The sequence below is a fragment of the Ceratotherium simum genome, chromosome 37 (genome assembly GCF_057802395.1).
Source record: "Ceratotherium simum simum isolate JZ-2026a chromosome 37, ASM5780239v1, whole genome shotgun sequence".
Taxonomy (NCBI): Eukaryota; Metazoa; Chordata; class Mammalia; order Perissodactyla; family Rhinocerotidae; genus Ceratotherium; species Ceratotherium simum.
This window is the reverse complement of record NC_141936.1, coordinates 24,550,857-24,575,044: the sequence shown is the minus strand read 5'-3', so window position 1 is coordinate 24,575,044 and position 24,188 is coordinate 24,550,857. Positions and strand designations below refer to the sequence as shown.

General features: G+C 33.6%; 1 protein-coding gene across 7 annotated transcripts in view; it reads left to right on the top strand.

The window, feature by feature from the left end:
• LOC106800079 (sperm-associated antigen 16 protein-like) overlaps positions 1-24,188 on the top strand; it is a 780,587-nt gene that overhangs the window by 517,533 nt on the left and 238,866 nt on the right. For all 7 annotated transcript variants that reach the window (XM_087424871.1, XM_087424872.1, XM_087424874.1 and 4 more), the window contains one exon: positions 16,592-16,718. In XM_087424871.1, the coding sequence (XP_087280997.1) occupies positions 16,592-16,718 (127 nt within the window). The remainder of the gene's footprint in view (positions 1-16,591; positions 16,719-24,188) is intronic.

Genomic DNA, 24,188 nt, shown 5'->3' with positions numbered 1-24,188 from the left:
ATGTTTCCTTCTGCCCCCATCACTCTGGACTTAATGACAACTGTCATCATTTCCATCTGATCTCCTAATACAGCGCTATTCAATCTATTCAACACATAGCACCTGTTCTGTTCTGTTTTTTTGTTTTTTTCATGATTTCATGTACAATCAAGGACTTTGAGGTCCAGCTGCACTAGTTTATTTACTCTCAGTACTTCTGCCCGGCGGTCTTTGATCTCACTCTTCCCTCTTCCTGGATTACTTTTCTTCTTCTGTAGCACAGCTTGTCCCCACTTACAGTAGAACGGTCAAAGGTCATATTCCTAGTGAGACCTTCCCTGACCAGGCTGTTTACATTTGAACACTGTTTCTGCCAAACATTCCTTGTCTAAGATTTTTTTTTCTCCATAACTCTTATTAATGTTTAAAGTACCACATATTAGTGATTTATATAATTTATTGTATGATTCTCTCCAGAAGGATACAAGTTCCAAGATGCCAGGACTTCTGTCTCTTTTGTTCATTTCTGTATATCCAACACTTAAATCAGTGCCTAACACCTCCTAGGCTCAACCAATATTTCTTTGATGAATGAAGTAATAGTCATTCATACTAGTCAAGACACGTTTGCCTGGGTTCAGTCAAGCTCTTGCTTAGACTTATGGCACAAACTAGGAAACCACAAGAAAGTAATGTTCACTTGTTTTTGAGGTCTCAGAGACACAATTTCACATTTGGCAGTACCTGTTTAACTCACTGAGACTACTGGCCTTCAAACATCTTTTTAACATATCAACATTTATGTTCAAAACACACAACATTTTTACATCATATGTAAAATTCACATTTCTCAGTGTGGGCTCCAAAAACTCTTCAGAATTTTTACACATTGTCAACCTCATCATAAATTGACAATATTCCCCATCACAAAATATGTTAATTTCTGCTTTTGTGCTCTGACATCTTGCCACTTTCAATCCTAATGTTGCCCTCCCACCTTCTCTTCACTAATATCTGTCATAATCTTGCTCTATCTGTAATGTTATCATTTCTAGAAAGCTGCATTCACGTGATAGACCTATCCTAGGGCTGCATTACTAAAAGGAACATCTGATCCCACAGGCTTGGGTTAGGTGTTCAATTTGTACCCTAAACAACCCTTTACCTACTTCCAGCGTTTAACTTTGCATTGCAATTGCTTGATTACTCCTCTGTCTCCAACAACTAACTATAAGCTCTCTTTTAGCTTATATCCATTGTATCACTTGCTCCTGGCCCCGAGCCAGGGACATAGTATAGCTCAGTAAATATTTGTTCCTTCATATACGTTAATTGTCTTCATCTACTTCTAATTATTCTTCTGCCTTATAAATTTAAACACCTGCTTGCTCAATTTGTTCTTTGCTAATACACATTTGTTGATATTCTGTTAAAGTGCTATTAGCTTTTTCAGGGTGTTCTACTTCAATAACAGAATATGCTCTTTAAGCACTTAAGTGCTTCACGGGCTTCCATTCTCCAAAGCACCTAAGGCAGGGCACGCAAAATATTTTTTTCCGTTAAGAGGTTAAGAGCTTGGACACGAGTCAGATTGGCTGGATTTGAATCCTGCGTCTATGTTTTACAAACAAAATGACTTTGGACAAGTTGCATAACATTGTAAATCTTGGTTTTCTCATCTGAATAGTAGAATAGTATAATTTAATCATAGAGATGAAGGATTAAATGAGATAATAAGTATAAATCACTTCGAGCAAGTTATCGTGGTTACATAGTGTAGTGTTGTGTACTCTAGATGGTAAGTAATTACTTTTGAGATGTTCAGCTCCCAAACCCTGGGGCATTATTGGTGATACAAGTTATTAATGCCTAACAGATTGACAACGGCAGAGGGAAGAAGTGTATACCAACAAGAGCAATCTTATCTACATCTTTCCAGTGCTTTATATTCCCTCCTTCTTTAGCCTTGCCTTCCTGAGAATTTCCAAATTTTGCTTTCTCTTTCCATTCTAATTCCATAATTTCTTTGCCTTATTTGTACCCCTAGAGTACTGAGGAAATAGTGTAATGAGCTAATGCTTAATGCTGCACAGGCCTCTCCTAAGAGATGCACTAACGCATCAGTACCAAAAATGTTTGAAATACTAATTTTCCTCTTAATGAGCCCAAACATTTTATTATAGTTATACCTTAATACCAAGTTGCAGGTCATTAGCTTCACATAGTGAAAGCAGCTGATGTTTCTAGGGCTTAATGTTTCTGCCATTTGCTTGATGACCCCTCTTTCTTGCCCATTTTACATAGTAGAATTTTAGGGAATGAAAATTAAATCACTTGGCAGGTATTGTATATGATGTTTTGATTTCACTATTTATTTATTCAAAAATATTTTTCAGGTTATAGCAATTAACATATACTGATTCCACAAAATTTGAATTTTGAAAATGCGAAAAGGAACAAATATAAGGAAAATGATTCATCCCTCCACCTAAAGATAATCATTTCTGATTTAGTTCCTACGAATCTTATTTCCAACATATGCTTTACGTGTGTGTATCAGACAGTGTACACAATTTTGTTTGCTGCTTCTTTCATTGAACTACATAAGTATGTTTTCCTTTGTATAATAACATTTGGAAATGCCATTATAATAGTTAAGATAATAGTTTAGTTATACAGTATATGTTACAGTTTTATATATGTATGAATATACATGTGTAACTATGTATCAAGAATTATTTTCTTATATTTCTACTGCCCCATATTATAAATAATATTGTGTGGAACATTTTTCTGACAAATATTGATTGAGTTATTGACTTATTCTAATGGGAAATATATTCAATATATTTAAACATTTGTGATATTGTGCTATATTATTTTCAGGAAATAGAATGCAATATATTGGTTAAAATCTCAGACTCTGAAGTCTATGATCTATGCTTAAATCCTCACTCTAAATCATTCTACGTAGGTAATTTTAGGAAAGTCATTTGACCTCTTTAAACTTTATTTTCCTTATCTGTAAAATAGGATTATTACACATAATGAAATAATACTATAAATAGTATTGAGCATATTTTATGGCAATAAAAACTGTTAATTTTGAGCTCTTAATTTGTGTACCCACCAGGAATGCAAATCTTTTTGTTTTTTGTACCCTTATCGATATCACTATTGTTATTTAAAAATTATTCTAATTTGATAGAAAAAAATAGGACAAGTTATAAGTGAAAAACCCATACTCAAGCTAACTTCAGCAAAATTAGGATGTTCATTGTCTGGCAGACGTGAACTTCAGACAGAAAGACGTGATCTTTAGGTTTGCCTGGAGCCAAGATTCAAATGCCACCAGACTTCCTGAATATTTTTTTTTGCGAGGAAGATTAGCTCTGAGCTAATATCCATCACCAATCTTCCTCTTTTTGCCGAGAAAGATTGGCCCTGGGCTAACATCCACGGCATGGCTTGACAAGCTACCGGGCCGGCCCCTGAATATTCTTAATCTTAATTTCTTCACTGTGCTGGACTTGTACATTAGAACAAAGATTACATGTGTTTATGTAAATTACATGGTTTTTGACACCTTTTAATCAGAGAGGAAAGAGTTTATCTCTTTCAACATTAGTTTGAAAAATATGGGGAAGTATTCTTACTGCTCGTATTTGAGCCAGACATCCATGCCTTAAGCATTTACTCTGTCCATGGAGAAGGGTTTCTGTGAGGAGACCAGCTACAGCGTAGGGGGTAAGAGGCAGTTGTTTAAGGATCACACACTCATGGCCACTAGAGTGATCTTGGCTGGAGAGTCAAGCTAACTTGATCTACTCCACAGATAACCTTTGATGTTTTAACTTGTTTAATTCAACTATATTACTAGAGTTAGTGAAAAGATTTTCCAAGTGTATGTTAGTCTTTTCCTCTGTCTACCGCTCACTTGAAGAGCAATTTTTCTATCAGTTTAGTGTTTTTCCTCTTAATTTTTTACTGCTCTTCATGGGATTTATGGCAGTTTTTCCAGAGTTTATGTAGTGAGATGATTTTAAAACTTATGTTGTTCTGAAAACTCCATTTTGCTGAAGAATTCACAATTAGCATCAAGTCCTTCACAGCATTTTGGTGTGGTTTCTTTAATCTCTACCATATTTTTAATTGTTGCTCTTTCATTTCATAATATTGTTTAATTATGACTTTTTTCTTTGTCACTATTTTTTGTCACTATTTTGTTTTGTTGCTTTTTGACAAATCTTTCAATTTGTCTATCTACATATTCTTTTCAAATACCAGCTTTTGATTTTGTTGATCTTCTCTCTTTATTTATTATTTTAATAGTTTTGTTTTCTCTACAAATTTCTGTCATATTTTAGTTACTTCTGTCTACCTTTTTAATTTCATCTGTAGTAAAGAACATCTTCAATTGGATATTTAATATATTTATTTTAAATCTTAAAAAAATGCATATAAAATCAAGAATTTCCATTAGTGATGACTTCAGCTTCAGTCAACAAATATTATACGAATTCTTTCATCTGAATTAATTCTAAACTTATAATTTACATTGTGATTTTTTTCTTTCAGCTCCCAAACTTTTTTTTTAAACTTTAGTGTAATTTTTAGTTTTTAATTTAATTGTACTGTTGTGAGAAAATGTGACCTTTATGACATTTCTTCTTTGACATTTCTTAAGACTTGTTTTGTGGCCTATCCTGTTCATTTTTGTAAGTATTTCAGGTACACTTGATGACATTATATATCATGTATTTGATAAATATTGGTTTCTGTTTTAGATCAAGCTTTTTTTGGGTATGATCTATCATACATAGACGTGTATTAAAATCTTCCCTCATCTGGGAAAATTATAATTTGTCTTTATAGTTATTCTAACTTTTGTTTTATATTTTGAGACTTTATTTTTAGTTACATAACAATTTATGATTGTTACATCTTTTTTATAGAATGTTCCTTTTGTTATTCTCTAGAAATTAGCTCTACTAAGGTTTTTTTTCACTTAAATTTCTTTTTTTCTGATATTGATGCTATTCTACCAGCTTGCTTTTAATTAGTATTTAATAATTCAATTCCTTTATTTTCATTCTATTTTATTTATTTTTGTTGTTATAGTCGTTTGTTTATAATGTTTCTCTTGTAAGTTGCACATAGTTATATTCTCTATTTTTTAAACCATTTTAGTTGTCTCTTACTTTAAATCGCTAAGTATATCCCATTTGTGTGTGTGTATGTGTGATTATTTATATATTGGTAGTTATTGCTATCACAACTTACTGTGTCTTCCATTAATTTTTTTCTTTACTTCTTTTCTGTTGTTTTAAAATTAAGAATAAGGTTAAGGTTAGATTAGGGTTAGAGTTAGGATTTGGTTTGGGCGTTTTCTCTTTTATGATCAACAGTTAGCTATCTTGATTATTATCCTTGATTTTTCAATATCCGTGCTCACCATTATATCTTCTGACAATATTACTATTAATAGTTGTGGTAAAGTACAATTATTAATGTTTCTTTACATAAGATATTTAGATTTAAACTTTTTTACTCTGAATGTCTGAAAATGCATTTAGTCTAGAGTCATATTTAGCTAAGTAAATAAATTCAGGTTGAATTTTATTTTCCCATACAATGTGGACATTATTCCACTGGTTCTAACATCTAGTTTTCGTTATCAATATAATTGTCATTCTTTTATAGATAATCTGTAATTTTTGTCTTGTAGATAAATTTTTTTTCATCCATAATGGTCCATGTTTTTCATTACATTATGTCTATAATGTCTGTATGTCTGGAGCGATTTTATTTTTATGTATCATGCTCAATACTTGAACTGAACTATTATTCTTAATATATATCTTTTTTCAATTCTGGAAAAGTTTCAGCCATTACACCTTCAAATACTGCTTTTCTGCCTGTCTGTACATTCTTTTCTTTTGTAATACTTTTTGACATATATATATTGGAATACCCAGCTCCGTACACCCCTAAGTCTCTTAATGGTCTGCATGCTTTCATTCTTTTATCTCTACATCACTAATCTAGCTGGAATTTCCCAGTACGATCTTCCAATTCACTAACTCTCTTTTCAACTTTGTCTGGTCTAGAGTATATCCTTTCTAGTGACCCTTTTTTCTTCAATGACTAACATTTCAATTCTCTTGTTTTTTCTCAGATAACTTTACACTGTTTTTATTTTTTAATGAGTATTAGCTCTTCATTAAAATCTTTGAGACACACTTATTTTAAAATCTTTTTCAGTCTTTCTATAATTTGAATGCACTCAGATTAATTTCAACATCTAATTATTGACTATCTTTATTAGCTTTAGATCTCTTTGTATGTTATGGAAAATTTTTCATAGCTTCTTTTGAGTAGGGTCTGAAGAGTGGTTCTCTCTTTTCTCTTCCTTTATCTATCTGGCTCTCTATTTGTGCTTACTCCTCCATAGCATTCAGTATTGTTCCTATTTCCTTTGCCCCAGGTCTTCTAGGCCAATAACCCCAGTGTACTCTCAGGATTAGTCTTACATTTATGATTCAGGAATCCTGCCTTCTGGTATTGAAAACCACAAATCGAGTCACTGAAGTGTATTACTTGGTTCAGATCCAGGTTGTGAGACTGTGTATAAACTCCAGACTCATTAAATATAGAACTTCGTATAAATTGTAGCTTCAGACAGCATTATCCAGCAACTTTTGTCAGCCTTATATTGTCAGGAAAACTTACACTCTTTGTGGTTTTAACAATAAGTTGACTTTATCTCTCATCTGACACGAAGTACTTTTAGTCACTGCTACCCTACAGAAACTGAGTCTCTAGGACCTGCTTCTACACTTGGAGCTGAGGTCTATGGTTTCATCCTTAGACTCTTCTTTGTGTTTCTGTTCTATTTTTCTGTAATGATTATTATTCCTATTATTCTTTCATCAAATTCTTTGAGATCTTATACTTTTAAAAATAATTTTTTAGCACAATTATGTCTTTGAGACATAGGATAGCTTAGTGGTTAGCACAGAGTCTAGAGCCAAACAGGTTCAAATCATGGCTCTTCCTCTTTTACCTGCATGGGTAGTAGGAAAGTTACTCAAGTTTCCTGTGGCTCAATTTCCTCATCCATAAAATGAGGGTGATAATAGCAACCTATTCCATGGTATTTTTGTTGTGTTTTGATTTTTTGAATTACTTGATATATGTATATATGTATACAAATGCTTGGAATCCTGAGTGGCACATAGTAATTACCAAGGTAGTGTTAACTATTATTATTTATTAATTATCTCATTTTGTAGCTCTATTTTGAAGACCATCTCAACCAGGAGACCTTCAATAAACTATTTAATTCCTCTAAAACTTATTTAGTTGCGTATTGTGAGATTAGATAAGGTACTATGCAATGTATGATTGCCCTGCATTTATTTTTAAAGTATCATGAAATAAAAAGTAATATATTTGGCAATTAAATATGAATAATATATAACTGTCTTCTTTGAATAATTTAATTATTTATAGTTATTTTTTAACATTTAAAATATTAAAGGATTTTCTGCTCATTACTCATTATTCCTCATTATAAAAAATACACATAGAGCCTAACCTGCTGGGGTATTATCAGAGCCTAACTGACCTAGGAGAAGGGAAATACACAATTACAGCTGCCTCAAGCTTCCATGTGGGAGAAGGGAAATACCCAACTCCGTAAGCTGTACCACTTAGTACTTAAGTGTACCACTCTAGCTATCCTATCCCACCTAAGAGGGGAAAAAAACTGAGAAACACTGGTGAAGTTCATGATCCAGAGGCATAGACACACCAAAAGACTAAGACCTAATCATAGGACTATAGAACACTTCCTCCATCCCACACCTCACAGCCATATCACTAAAAGCCTATTGACAGCAGTTCTTTTTTCCAAGTACATCATGTCTGGCTATCGAGAAAAGATTACAAGACATGCCAAAAGGCAAAAAACACAATTTGAAGAGACAGAGTAAGGATCAGAACCATACATGGCAGGAAAGTTGGAATTATCAGACTGGGAATTTAAAACAACTATGATTAATATGCTAAGAGTTCTAATGGATAAAGTAGATAGCATGAAAGAACAGATGGGCAATGTCAACAGAGAGATGGATATCCTAGATAAGCCCAAAAAGAAATCCCAGAGATAAAAACAATGTAACAGAAATGAAGAATGCCTTTGATGGGCTTGTTAGTAGACTGGACACAGCTGATGAAAGAATCTCTGAGATGAGGAGGTATCAATAAAATTTTCAAAAGAAAAATAAAGAGAACAAAGACTGAAAAGAAAAAAGAAAATAGAACAAGATATCCAAAGACTTTGGTACAACTATAGAAAGTGAAACATACATGTAAGGGGAATACCAGAAAGAGAAGAAAGAAAGAAAGGGACAGAAGAAATATTTGAAACAATAATGACTGAGAAGTTCCTCAAATTAATGTCATACATCAAACCACAGGAAACACAGAAAATACCAAATAGGATAAATGCAAAAAAAAAAAAAAAATAGACCTATGAATATCATTTTCAAACTACAGAATATCAAAGATAAAGAAAAAAAATCCTGAAAGAAACCAGGGGAAACATACCCCTCACATATAGAAGAACAAAGATAAGAATCACATCTGACATCTCCTAAGAAATCACGCAAGTAAGAGAGTGGAGTAAAATATTTAAAGTGTTGAGAGAAAAAAACACCAACCTAGAATTCTGTTCCCTGTGAAATTATCCTTCAAAAGTAAAAGAGAAATAAAGACTCTCTCAGATAAACAAAAATTGAGAGAATTTGTTGCCAGCAGATATGCCTTGAAAGCAAATTTGATAAACTAGATGAAATGGACCAATTTCTTGAAAGACAATTTGCCAAAACTCAGACAAGAAATAGAAATCTGAATAGGCTTATATCTATTAAATAAATTGAATCAATAATTAATACCCTTCTAAAACAGAAAGCACCAGGCCCAGATGGGATCACTGGTGAATTCTACAAACAATTTAAGGAAGAAATTATACCAATTCTCTACAACCTCTTTCAGAGAATAGAAACTAACTCATTCTATGAAGTCAGCATTACCCTATTACCAAAATCCAACAATTACAAGAAAAGAAAACTACAGACCAATACCTATCATGCACGTAGTTGTAAAAATTCTCAACAAAATATTAACAAAGTGAATCCAACAATGTATAAAAAGAAGTATACACCATGACCAAGTGGGATTTATCCCAGGTGTGCAAGGCCGGTTCAGCATTCAAAAATCAAGTAATGTAATCCACTACATCAATAGGCTAAAGAAGAAAAATCACATGATCATATCAATAGATGCAGAAAAACCTTTTAAAAAGATACAACACCCATTCATGATAAAAATTCTCAGTAAACTAGCAATATAAGGGAAATTATCAATTTGACAACTTGAATGTTTAAAAAGAAACCTACAGCTAACATCATTCTTAATGGTGAGAAACTCGAAGCTTTCCCACTAAGATCAGGTACAAGATAAGGATGCCCCCTCTTATCGCTCCTTTACAACACTGTACTGGAAGTTCTATATAATGCAATAAGACAAAAAAAAGAAATAAAGGTTATACAGATTGAGAAGGAAAAAATAAAACTGTCTTTGTTCGCAGATAATATGACTGTCTAAGAACTGGTGGCAAAAAAAAAAAAAAAAAAAAAAAAACCTCCTGGAACTAATAAATGATTATAGCAAGTTTCAAGATACAAGGTTAATACACCAAAGTCAATTGTTTTGCTATACACCAGCAAGGAAATAGTGAAATTTGAAATTTAAAACATAATATTATTTACAGTAGCACCCCTAAAAATGAAATACTTAGGTATGTCTAACAAAATATGTACAATATCTATATGAGGAAAACTGTAAAACTGTTATGAATGAAATCAAAGAAGAACTAAATTAATGGAGAGATACTCCATGTTCATGGATAGAAACACTCAATATTGTAAAGATGTCAGTCCTTTCCAAATTGATCTATAGATTCAATGCAATCCCAATAAAAATCCAGCAAGGTATTTTGTGGATATCAATAAACTGATTCTGAAGTTTATATGGAGAGGCAAAAGTCCCAGAATAGCCAACACAATACTGAAGAAGAAGAAAGTCAGCATTGGAAGACTGACACTACCTGACTTCAAGACTTAACTATTTTTGTCGTTGGTACCATTGAATCAATTCCGACTCCTAGTGACCCTGTGTACAGCGGAGTGGAAACTTCCTGGACCTTTATGCACCATCCTCTATGAGTGAATGCTCCACTGGTATTCACGGCCAATTTTTTCAGAAGTGGATGGCCAGTTCCTTGTTCCTAGTCTGTCTTATTCTGGAAGCTCTGCTGAAACCTGTCCACCATGGGTGACTCTGCTGGTATTTGAAATATCCTTGTCACAGTTTTCAGCATCACAGCAACATGCAGCTGCCATAGTGTGACAAGCTGACAGATGGGTAGTGTGGTTCCCTGACCAGGAAACAAAGCCGGGCCATGGTGGTGAGAGCATTGAATTTTAACCACTAAACCAGCAGGGCTGGTCAATACTTAACATAAGGCAACAGTAATGAAGACAGTGTGGTATTGGTGAAAGAATAGACAAATAGATCAACGGAACAGAATAGAGAGCCCAGAAATAGACCCTCACAAGTATAGTTAACTGATCTTTGAAGAAGGAGCAAAGGCAAAACAATGGAGCAAAGACAGTCTTTTTAACAAATAGTGCTGGAACAACTGGACATCCACATGCAAAAAAGTGAATCTAGAGACAGATCTTACACCCTTCAGAAAATGAACTCAAAATGGATCACAGACCCAAATGTAGAAGCATAAAACTCCTATAAGAAAACATAGGAGAAAACCCAGATGACCTAGGATATGGCAATGTCTTTTTAGATACGACACCAAAGGCACGAGCCATGAAAGAATTAATTGATAAGCTAGATTTCATTAAAATTAAAAACTTCTCTGTGAAGACAATATCAGGAGAACAAGAAGATTAGCCACAGACGGGAAGAAAATATTTGCAAAACACACATCTGATAAAGGACGGTTATCCAAAATATACAAAACACTCTAAAAGCTCAGCAATAAGAAAACAAACCAATTAAAAAATGGGCCAAACACCTTAACAGACCCCTCACAAAGGAAGATATACAGACGGCAAATAACCATATGAAAAGATGCTCCACGTTGCACGTCAGGAGGGAAATGAAAATTAAAACAACAACGAGATACCATTACATACCAATTCAAATGTCCAAAATCTGGAAGACTGACAACACCAAATGCTGATGAGGATGTGGAGCAACAGGAACTCTCATTCTGTGCTGGTGGGAATGCCAAATGGTACAGTAGCTTTGGAAGATATTTTGGCAGTTTCTTACAAAACTAAATATACCCTTACCATACCATCCAACAATCAAGTTCCTTGGTCTTTATCCAAAGGAAATAAAAACTTATGTCTACACAAAAACCTGCATACAAATGTTTATTGCAGCTTTATTCATAATTGCCAAAACTTGGAAGCAACCAAGATGTCCTTCAGTAGATGAATAGATAAATAAACTGTGGAACATTCAGACAATGGAATATTATTCAACTCTAAAAAGAAATTAGCTATTAAATCATGAAAAGACACGGAGGAAACAAATGCATATTACTAAGTGAAAGAGGCCAATCTGAATATACTACACACTGTATGATTCCAACTATATGACATTCTGGAAAAAGCAAAACTGTGGAGACAGTGAAAATATCAGTGTTTGCCAAGAGCTGGGTTGGGGTGGGGGATGGAGGAGCACAGAGGGTGTTTGGGTAAGTGAAAATACTCTATATGATACCACAGTGATGGATACATATCACTATATATTTGTCTAAACCCATAGAATGTGCAACACCAAGAATGAACCATAATGTAAACTATGGACTTTGGATGATTATGATGCATCAATGTAGGTTCATCAATTGTAGCAAATGGACCACTTTGGTGGGAGATGTTGTAAATGGGGGAGGCCATGTGTATATGTGTGGGGTGGGGGTAATGAGATGTAAATGGAAAAACTCTGTATCTTCCCCTCAATTTTGCTGTGAACCTAAAACTGCCTTAAAAAAAGTCTCAAAACAAAATACAGGGCAGTTTTTTAATAAACATATCTCCTCATTCAATCATTGTACATATGTATTATATACTTTTAATCAGTGCAACCACAGTTTAGCATAAATTTTTCCATGTTTTACATTGTTTCTGTAATTGTTATTTTTATGGCTTCATAATAATTCAATTAGGGTATTTATTCATTCCTACTGCAGTTATTTATTGAACATTTACTATGTGCTATTCAAGGTCATGGGAATGCACTGCTGAGCCAAAGTACCTGCATTTACAGAGTTTACAACATCCCCATGTGGGCATAGCTGATATGAAATCATTCATTTAACTTTTTATTACTCTGTATAACTCGTTAAGAAGAAAATATTATATATATCCTGTTATTCAGCTTTGAAGATCCTTTGCAGAAAAGAAGTAATGTCATGGACCTAAAAATATTTTGCTTATTTAGATGTTGTTCTGTAAATCAACTTTCCAAGAGAAGATGGGAAAAATAAATGTATATATATATGTATAGCCTAGTGAGTTGAACCAAGGAACTGCTTAGCTGATTCATCAGGATGAAGGTCCGAAGTACAATTAGATTGGACCTGTTTTTTCCATTATAAATTAAGATCCTCTGTATTTCTTCCTGACATGCAATATAAAGATATAAGGAGTCTCACATAAAATATTTTATTACCATATGACATTTTTTTATCCTACCAGAAAAATTGCCTCTTAACCCCAAACTTATATTAACGTCCAAGCTTGTAAAATCTGTTTTTGCAAATTATGTGAAGCTATAAAATATGTTTATATTAAAGATACTATTGGTTTATGAAAATAGTCTTTTAATTATTAATTTAATTTATAAATGACCTTATTAGCATCCCAATTTTCTCCTTTGCTTTATTTTATGGTGTATCAATATGCTTAGAACCTCTACGCAGAGAGACAGCAGTTCAGTCTGCTTGTCTTCCTGCACTGTTGGTATCAAGTTTGCATAAAATGTACCTCTGGCAGTTTTCTGGATCCACAAAAGCACAAAGTTTATTTCTTCCATATTAGATTATTACAAATATCACTTGTTTCCATTTTTTTATTCATAAGTAGTGCTACTTTAATTTTTTTGATTATAATTTTTTCCTGCAAAAGTAGCAGTAGAAATTTCAAAGTATGAACACTTTTGTAATCCTTGATACGTACGGCCAAATATTTCTCCAATATATTTCTAGCAGTCTAGAGGAAGCTAGTTTGATTTTATGTTGCTCTACTCTGACTTATAATTAACTTCATGTCTATATGGCTTTTCTCACTGCAGAATCTTTAAATTGGGAGTAGGAAGGCTTAACAGGGGCAGTCAGGAGTCGTGACTATTCACTTTCATCTCAGCTGTACCCTGTCTCCACTTGGCTAAATTCCACTTGCTTTATTTAACTATTTGAATCTGCGATCACAAAAACATGTTTTTCTGAGCTGCCGCTCATTTAATACTTCTATATTTGGAAAAAATCCTTTTAGACCATGTACAGTCAACAATGATTGCTCTCTATTCCCTTTATATTCATCCATTCAATGATTTATTCAAGATCAAATGTGAAATATGTTGCAGGAACTAAGCTGGGTGCTGGGGATTCAGTGTCTCAAAAAACAGCCATTTATCTGAATTTGAACTTCTTTAAGAGTTTTCTACACAACTACCTTCCCCTCCTATGTATCAGTACTGGTATCAATTGACAAAACCAGAATTATATTTCAGAGAGGTTACCAAAACTCTTAAGTCTTTACTTTTTTTAAGACTGTCGCACAATTCCGTATCTCTAAAAAAACATTTTCTTTGAAATCTATCTTTCTTAGTTTAAGTGCCTAACTACATAGCTAGTCTGTGTTTTCTCACCTGACATAAGTTCTAGATAAAATATTTGCTTTTCCTCCAGGTTGTCAGCTAATCCCTTTCCCAACCTCTCCATCCTCAGATCCCTCAACACCCGCACTGTGCAGTTTGGATTCGTGATATTCCAGTATCTTCTTCTGCCCAGTGGAAGGAGATTGGCAGATGGTTGTCCATCTGAGATGGGAGGGGGAGGGATACAGGTCTTGAGGATATTCCAAGTTTTTGATTCTGGATTCTCTACATCCGTTATCTCTTCCTTTTAACAAAGTTACTCAGAACCATCAGTGTTGGAACTAATATTGACCTTAAGACTGCTGTGGAAGGACTTGGGCTAAGGTAAAACTTCTAGGTAGGCTCCAGTGAGGCACTCATCTTCTACTGGTTTAACAAACATTTTTTGAGCTCCGGGCACTTGGATAGGGACTGCATCTGCCTCACTGGCTAACTGGAAGTATAGCTATATTCTTTCACTACCAATTTTCTCTCAGTTATCAAATATGAACATAAACTTATTTCTACCACTTAATAAGTTATTATATTTGTTTTACCATGGCTTTATCATGGCTTCTAAGTTCCTTGGGAGATGGAAAAATCTGGCTAAATGATGTTAGTTACTCAAAATTGTTTAAAATAATATGTACTATTTATTAATAAATAATTAAGCACATTACTTGGTTCATTAAAAACATTTAATAAGTATTGACTATTATTTTAATATTATCAAACTGTTACACATTGATCATTTGACAGCAGTAAAAGTTAAATGTAAAAATATTAAAACTATTTGAATATTCATTTTCACCTCCCCATAATGATGAAACTGTTTTTTCTTTTTAGTGTATTTCCTCAAATTTTAATATTCAGTGGTATAAAGCACATTCAGTGGTATAAAGACATAAAATTGTCTTTAGTTCGTAGAATCCAGACAAGAAAAGTAGATCAAGTCCATTACTCTCCTTTGATGAGAAGGGCATCCAAACTAAATTCTGATTAAAATTTATCTATTCTTTTCTCAAAATTGAAAAAGATCCCATTCTGTGACTTCTGAAAGATGTTTGAAAGCCCTTGTATCTGAAGAGAGTTCTTTCTGATTTCTAACATTAATATTCCCTGCTAATCCTGAGAACTATTCTTTTCTGAAAATTAAATTCACTGATTCTTCACAATTCATACATGTTTACACATTTGAAAACATTCCAGGTTCTTCATGTTCCTTTTAAGTCATAAAAAAGATTAAACACCCTATTTATTAGTTTGGGGACAAGGTTGTTGTATTGCTTTGCCAGTGACAACAGTTATTAAATTTTAAAACTAATGGCATTTGTTGCATTATTGGTGTGTTTAGGGAAAAACAGTCCAGTTGGACTGAAATGCAAGATGCGTATGTTTTTACAGAAAGGATAGAAATCAAGGAGTAAATGAGAAAAAAACATTGTGTGAGCTAGTTCAAATGAGAAGAAGGAAAGTTGTACAGTAATCAAGTTCTTATCTTTAACATTTTAGAATATTTAGGAAGAAATGGGAGGATGATTTTTGACTTAGTAAAAAAATTAAGCTGGAAGTGAAAGGGAAGCTGTATATCAAATTGGAGACAGTATAATGACAGATCATAAACATGATGTATGGGCCCGATGTGGCCAATACTCATATTCAATTGGTCAGTGGACACAGAAATTAAATGACAGAATGATGACAATGAGTGTAGATTACATTTGCTGGACAGCAGAAACTCCCCTTACTCACACTATATCCCTGTCTCTGGCGTGAAGTGGATTCTCAGTAACCATCTCCTGAGAGGCCAGCAGGAGGGGTCTAGACAGACCATGAGCTCTGAACTGATGCTGCCAGGAGGCTGCTTCCATACTGGGAAAATATCTGCCCTGTTTCCATAACAGGAACCCATCTACCCTTCCTTTTGTTTTCCATCCCGTTTACCCAAGTACCTGCTTCCTTATCCTACTACATGATATGAAAATAGCCCCCATTATTTCTAATAATTTTGTCTAACAGAACACAATAGGCATCACTTCTTTGTCATCAATTTCACCTGGCCCCAGTCATTCTACTTCTATGTAAAAACTCTTCTTTTCTTGTGTATGTTTGTGTTCATACCTCTGTTTTTATTTTTACTTTATCTGAGGTATAAATCATCAAGACTAATTAATTACAAGCATAAAAAGTGAGGTGCAATTTCAGTGCAATATTTTCATGTATATAGTTTTTATGTGTAGATCACATATATGTATGATATGTGACACATATATATAGAGAGAGACAAATTATGTGGGAGTGTATATTTTTGTTTTATTACATCTTCTCATATGACTACAATAATCAAAATGATGTCCTGAAAGATCATCTTCCAAAATTCAGTATAGGATTTTATATATTTAAGTTATCATTTTATAACAATTTTATGTCCAAGACAAAAGTATAATGAATACTTTTTAGTTTAAAAGAGTGTATTCTTGTGGATTTAATAAAATTGTAAAACAGATCTTTTATGTCTGTGAGTTACTATATATATTTGTATATATGTAATATACATATGTATGTATATATATCTCTCTTTTTAAAAAATACTTTCAAGGGTCACATGATAGCATCCTGCGATGCCTGTGGAGTTACAAAACTGTGGGACTTTCGGAAGCTCTTACCAATCGTGTCCATTGATGTAGGTCCAAGTCCTGGTAATGAGGTGAACTTTGATTCATCAGGTAGGATCTTTTTTGTTTAACGTTTATGACCAAGCTAACAACTTTAATATTTGTTCTGGAAACAGAAACTATTTTCTGTTTCCATTTTAGGTTCTAGGTGTTTCCTCCTATGTAAATTTCTGTTCTTAATACTATATTAGAATATATTACATTGTTATATGTTATCATAGTATATATCATATCATGAAAGAATTATATTTATCATATATGTAAAGGAAGAAATATTAGAGGAAATAAGTGTGTATTAATGTAGATAACACAAGTTCCTAGCAGTGCCATGCATAATTTGGAGTTTATATCTCTTAGAATCACCAACCAAGGTAAGTAAATTGGGTTTTTTTGGAGGCAAAATGACTGAGAGTAGAGAAGAACAAAATTTTGGCAAAAATGAAATTGAAACATTTTAATGGAATATTTTAGTCATAATAATTTAATAAATTACCCCATGTTCTCTAGGTTTTACAATTAATTTGAAATATATATTCATATTATCATTGCAATTACATGCTCTGCATTCTGTAGTGTTACTATTTGATTGTTTAGCATTTTTTTGCAATAATATAAACATTATCAATCAGATAAAATGTTTTATCTTTGCTGATAATGAATAGCGTAGCAACAGATTTTAACAAGCACACAATGGTTCCAACTGTCCATTTAATATGTTAAAGTTATAGTGACATCTGTCTAATTGTATAATTTATATAAATTATATAATTTAATGATAGCCTTTGCTAAATAAAGAATGTATATCTGTTATTGGATAATATAACTTTCTTTTGCTAGTGTGATACATGTTTTAAACTTTTTAAATTTTGAGAATTTTTTAAATTTTTGAGATTTATTTGTGGTAGATTGAAGTTGTAGAGATGGTAATTATAGATGAAGAAATAAAGATAGAATATATGTATAAGGAAATAATAATGTTTTATTTTAAAATAGTCCATATTAATTCTGTAGTGCAGAAAGTATGAATATACTAGGAGTAATTCTAGAGCCATAAGATAATTGTGTGTTTCATGGGACTGGTTTCATGATATTGCCATCACATATCTAAAATTTAGAATACAGTAAGTTTGTCTAATTAACAAACTTAGTTGTGTTCCCATGAGAGTTTGGCATATGAACCACGCTAATAGCAATGGCTTCTTTAAAATGTTTTGAGTAATGTTCTTGACATTAAAAAATTTATGGTCTTCCAGAATTCAAAAAGAAAACACTGCACAGAATAAAAGATCCCAACTACGAGAATTTTTCATTTTGTAATGTGAAAGCCTGTTAACATTTCAGTTTATACTTTCCGATATACAGAATCTGCATTGACATCACAGTTCTAAAGGAGAATTAACTTGGTTTTCACAAGCATTTTCACATCTTAAAATCCCTTTTTATTAGCTTGAGCTAGCATCCAAGTATTCATCTCCTTGAATTTTGAACTCTGAAATTTCAAAACGTTTGGCTGTACTTTCTAATAATAGAAGTTAAGGGGTATTTTGAAACGCTGTACACCTACTAATAGATATATACTTTACTGTTGTTATTAAATATGTTGCCACTTGCCTTTTCCTGTCCTTGTCATCCAGCCCAAAAGTTGTTTTTTCATTCACAGCCGGGCAAACCTGATTTTAAATAAACATCAGTATCTGTCTTACCGTCATACAAGTCAATATTATCTTAAAGTCCTTGGTACAACAAACCTATTTTTTTCTCTCCATGGCTTCTATAGTCTTGGCAATACACTAATATTAAGAAAAGCTCAGAATCAAGGGCAGAACAATGATAGACACACGAGACCAAGAATGTAAACTAGGGATCCTGTTAATGAAAACACTTCATCAGTGTGAGGGAATATAATTTCAACCCGACCTTCCCATCCCTTGGACCATTCCTTCAAAGAACATACTATAATTAATTTTAATGCTATGTGTTTGAGAAACTAACGTCATAAGCTTTTTTCTTATTGAATAATGAGAAATTTGTGCTTCTGCACAGGAGAAGTCTTCAGTGACTCTTCATTTAAAAAGGTTGAAATAGATCAAAAGTCAAAGGACCCGGGGAGAGCAAACACAAGGTCTAACGAGGGTCTGAACAGAGAGGTGAATATCACAAAACAAGATACCAGAAATTATGTTCATCTCAAGAGAGTAAAGAAGAGGGAAGTCAAGAACAAAACAAAATTGAAATTAGGAGAGGGACACAGAGATCTCTTCTAATCTGCATTTATTCAGGCAAAGATTATTTAAAAGAAAAGTATAACTAAATTATACCACGAAAATATTTGGACTATGAGGATATAATAAAAGCTAGCTTAATAAGCTCAGAATAGTCATTCATTTGACGTATTTTTATTGATTCCCCGTGATAAGCCAATACAAGCATATATGACATAATCATTTCCCCAAAAAACAAGAGTATATTGACACTACGGACAATAATTAACATTTATTGAGGGCTCACAGTAGTTAAGTTGTGCCAAATCAAGTTTCCTTGAAATTCTATGACAGAAGTAAACTGTGCAGTTATATACACTGAGGACATTATTTGTCACAACTTTGCTAGCGTGAGACAGGTCTGCTGTCTCAGGTCTGCCCTTGGACTGGGGAAAAGGCATTGAAAACATACATGTAATGTCATCATAATATCATATAATACATGTGGAAGTACTGTACTGATAGCACTCTGTCTGAGATATTTAACACAAGGAATGTGAGTCATTAGATATTCTAAGTAATCATCATAGAAACAAAAATTTCTAATCATATTTCATGTCTTTGGGTCAGTCTAACTGAAGGACATCTTGAGATTTTGAGGAATGCTGTTTAAAAAGAACGGTTTCCATATACTAATGACTTATTTTTATAAATAAGGGATATCTTATCACTGCAAATCCAACACAGTGTAGAAATAAATTGGAATAAAGGTCATTAAAAGGCTGAAACTGTTATCCATAACATTTGATTTCAAATTTTTATGTATATCAAAATTGTCTCATTTATTAACCTCATAAGTAAATATCTTCATTTTGAATTTATGAAAGTAAATATTTACTAATAAAATAATACTTTATATGTTTTAAGATTGAGATTCTCATAGTGTATCATTTTAAAAATGTATCTTTGGTAAAAATATTCAAAAACCAGTGGTGTAGAAAAAGAATATAGACTACAGGTCAGACCCTTAGTTCTTCACCACCTTTTAGACTTGAAGCAAATTGTTTAATCTCCCTGAACCAAGTTTCCTCGTAGAAATACTGGAGGAGATAATTGTCTTATGGTGTTCTGATGTGTTTCAAAGGGACAATGTATATCCTGCGATGAGGAAATCCTGGTACAGGCACCTACCATGTTTTATCCTGGAGCTTGAAAGGGTCTTAGGAGTCATCCATTCAGTTTAGGGGAGAGAAGAATGTGTGAACATATTGGCGTGCGAGTTAGATGCCCACGGCTGTGTGCTAGTGTAAGAGGTTTCTAGTGAAAGCATGAACTCCAATGAATAAATATTAAAAGAAACAAGGGTCAAACCTCATTTTCATGTAATATTAAAAACAATTTAGATAGTCAACTAAGAAATAAATTTATGTATAATATTATATATACAGATATAATTAAAATCAAAAGATATAAAGATGTATGAATCACCCTCTAGGGTTTAGCTTTTCTGTTACTGTAAGAAATCAGCTTCTCACACATTTAAAAGAGGTGTTGTATGGGGCTTAGCATTATTTACATAACGTTTTATTTGAAAATACATTGCTTGTGACAAACACAGAGTATCTGTGTTTATAGATATGTACATATATTAGTATATATTTATAACTCGTGTATTTGTAAAGGGATAAATGTTCCTTTCTCATTAAACACAAAACCTCCTGGTACTATAATGCCACACATTTTTGCAAATATTCACTATCTAAATAATCTCTCTCACTTGGCATACTCAAATGCCATATGTTTTACCCTTCAAAAATTTATTACTATTTCAGAAAATGTTAGATGGAATTGGATAGTGAAAGTAATAAAAACGAACTGTGGGAATTTATATATGCACTTTTCCACATCTCTCATTTTATCATGTTTATGTAGTTTAGCAATAATTTTCCCTCCTTTGTAAAAAGGTAATTCCAGTACATTTGCAAAGAAGTCACATCCCTAGAAAATGCAAGAACTGAAGTTCGAGCCAGAAGGGATTTTCCAATAGAAAGCTTATCAATATCAGATCATCAAAATGGGCAAGGTTTCACACCTTTTGAAAATAATCCTAAATGTGCTCTACAAGCAGAATCACATTAGAAATGCTAAAATGGGAGAAAAAAAAAATGACCCCACTGCAAAATACGAAAAGTATCAGATTCCTCCAAAATTTTTCAAAATATAAGATAACCCCAAAATTTTTAGCTCAAATTTAATATATCAGTTCCCGTTAATAAAAGCTACAGTTTATTGTTTTGAATTTTTTCTCCACTACTAAACAGCTGAATAATCTTGGTGAAATTTCTAGCATTTATGAGCCTCAGTTTCCTTCTATGTGAAATATTAAAACCCTATTGGGACTTCCACTTCCAGCCAAGATAGAGTAACAGGGACCGAATTTACTCTCCTACCTGAAGCAACTGAAAAACAGACAAAATATATGAAACAATGGTTTTCAGACATTGCATATTGGGCAATGAAAGACAGTGCTGTCTGAGACAGGGGAAGTAAGTAAGATGAGCCCCATGACTGCCCCAGAATAGTGCCTCGAGAAAATTTCTGGGTCGCAACTCAGAGATGGACAGAAACCAAGGGGAGACCTGGCAGTCTCTCAGAGTTGAGGGACAGAGTGGGCAGTTCAGGGAGGCCAAGGCAGCTAGAGTCTGCAGGGCAGAATACCGGACGGGAGAGAGCAGCACAGAGAGAGCTCTGGAAATTTGCAGAGCTTTAACTGAACAAGGATCAGTAAATGACAGCCTAAGTGCAGGGAAAAATCTGTTTGAAGAGTTAAAAGGAAAAATCCCCTGAGCTCACAGAAGCCTAGGAATAGTTTGTACTCCCACCAACCAGATTGGAGAAGCTTTGCAATTCACAAGGACAGTGGATAGAGCAGGAACTGGCATACTACTGCCCATGGGCCAGCTTGACCTGTGTTTATATATGGTTTTAATGGCACACAGCCACACTCATTCACTTACATATCATCTAAGGCTGCTTTCACATTACACCAGCAGAGTTGAGTATTTGCAATAGAGACCATGTAGCCTGAGAAGCCTAAAATATTTGCTATCTGGCTCTTCACAGAAAAATTTGCTGAGGTAGAGGGCCCAAAGGGTATTACCTCAGAGCGAGGCAGTATCAGCCCATACCTCTGCTTCTAGTCCCTTCACTATTGTCTTTTGAACCATCTAAGTTGGCTCATGTAAAAACCTATTTAACCTTTACAACAACTCAGTGAGTTGTTACTGTCATCCCCTTTCTACAGGTGAGGAACCTGGGACATAAAGAAGTTAACAACAAGGCCAGTGACAATGACCTAGCTGATCAAATGTGGAGTCAGAATTCAAAGCCAGACAGTCTAGTTCTAGAGACTAAAATTTAAACTTTATATTGTTCTGCCTCTCATTGTAATAGTAGTATTCAGTTTCATATTGACATATGACATCTGTTAGGAGAAATGATTCATTTGCTATGAATATTGAAATAATCCCATTAATGAACACTTGGCAGTGTTTGACTCAAAGCTGACTAAGACACAGAATGCTGTCACTAGTTGTCAATTAGTTGTCTCTGGAAGGAAAAAAAGAAAAGAGACTCTCCCTAGAATTATCTGTCAGATTTTTGATGTCTGTTATGCATGAGAGGGTATCCCTAAGTACCTGTATGTTCCTATTGGGAGCCGGAACTCCAACCCCACATTTCAATATGAATTATTCAGTATGAGTTATCAGAGCTGGATTTTGTGAGTACCTGCAGGGATCCTCTTTTTGCCATTTTTTTAAGTTGTGGGCTGATTAGAAACATGAGTAAGAAAAGAAGAAAGCAAACTAACTTCTGTTATCTCTAAGGCATAAAGCAGAGACAACCTAAGTTGCTCCTCCAAAGAGCAAGCTGATTCTACCACATCCATTTGCTGGGAAAGAGAGTCACAAGGAGAGAGGATAAAGGTCATCAGATGACCCTGCTCAATTATTTGTAATCCCGTTATTTCATCTCCTGTTTGAGTGGCTCTATTACGTATGCAAGTCCATTTTCTTCTTGGGTTGAATGTGAGACTCTCTAATACTGGAGAAAGGAACTGGAGGAATTGAAGGAAATTATGTTTCTCCCTTGGAGACCCAAGTCTATGATTAATACCTAGAATGAAGTATACTATGCTCTAGGAACTGGGCAAGGTGCTTTCTCTTTAATCATCACAGCCCTATGAGTTTGGTTCCATTTCTCTCATTTTAAAGAGTTTTGAGAACTTGAATTACATAAGTATATTAACAAATATGCACATTCATACAGTTCCGTGAAGACTTGAATTGCATTTCATTTCATCTTCAGCTCTAGGAAATTGTAAAGAAAAAATTCTGGAGATTCGTAGAGACTGACTTTATACTTCACCCGTAAAATAACTACTTTTTCTCTTTGGTTTTGTTATGCTATCCCCTGCGTTAGATGCAATTTTATTTACCTGACAGCAAGTATGGAAAATAACATGCTAATAATAGTGAGGACACCTCGAAAACTTTAATTAAAGGTGTACTGACAAAAGATACATTAATTCAGGGATAATATTCATAGTTGTACGAAGTTATGGCCATGAGCCTGTTCTAACTGGTCTGTTGTCCAATCTGATCGGTTGGTGGCAATGCTGTATCAGCTGTTAAATATTTAGACTATCATCCCAATAACGCATCATAAATTCTGAGAACTGAAATGCATTTGATTTGCATAAGTTAGGGCAGATTAAGTAAAAGTTATTGGCTTTTTCAAAATATAGTAGAATTTATACACGTAACAAAGTCTTGTTCCTTGTTCCTTGAAAGATTGTATACTTAATCTAATGACAGCATCATTGCACAAACTGGGAAGCCTCCCTTTTGGAGTTGTCTTCAGTTTTAAGAACAATGATTTAATATCCCCAGTACTCACAAATGTCTTATCTGAGTCTGAATTAAATTTGTAGAAACATCTAGAAATTATTGACATCTGTGAGTCAGAAAAGGACATTTGAATCAAGCATAAGGAAAGGCTCTAAAGAATAAGAATGTTGTTCATGTATAATTTGTAACATGAAATTGACCAGGACACTTAATCTCTGTTGACCTCAACTTCATCATCTGTAAAATGAGAGGTTTGGATGAGGTTTGGATTCATCAACTGGTTTACCACCTAAGTTTTACACTGTATTTCCGTATGTTCATTAGGACATGGTATCCTGAGACAAAAATAATATTCTAAAATAAAACTTGAATGCTTTTTGTACTATTTAAAATTTGAAAATAAAATATCA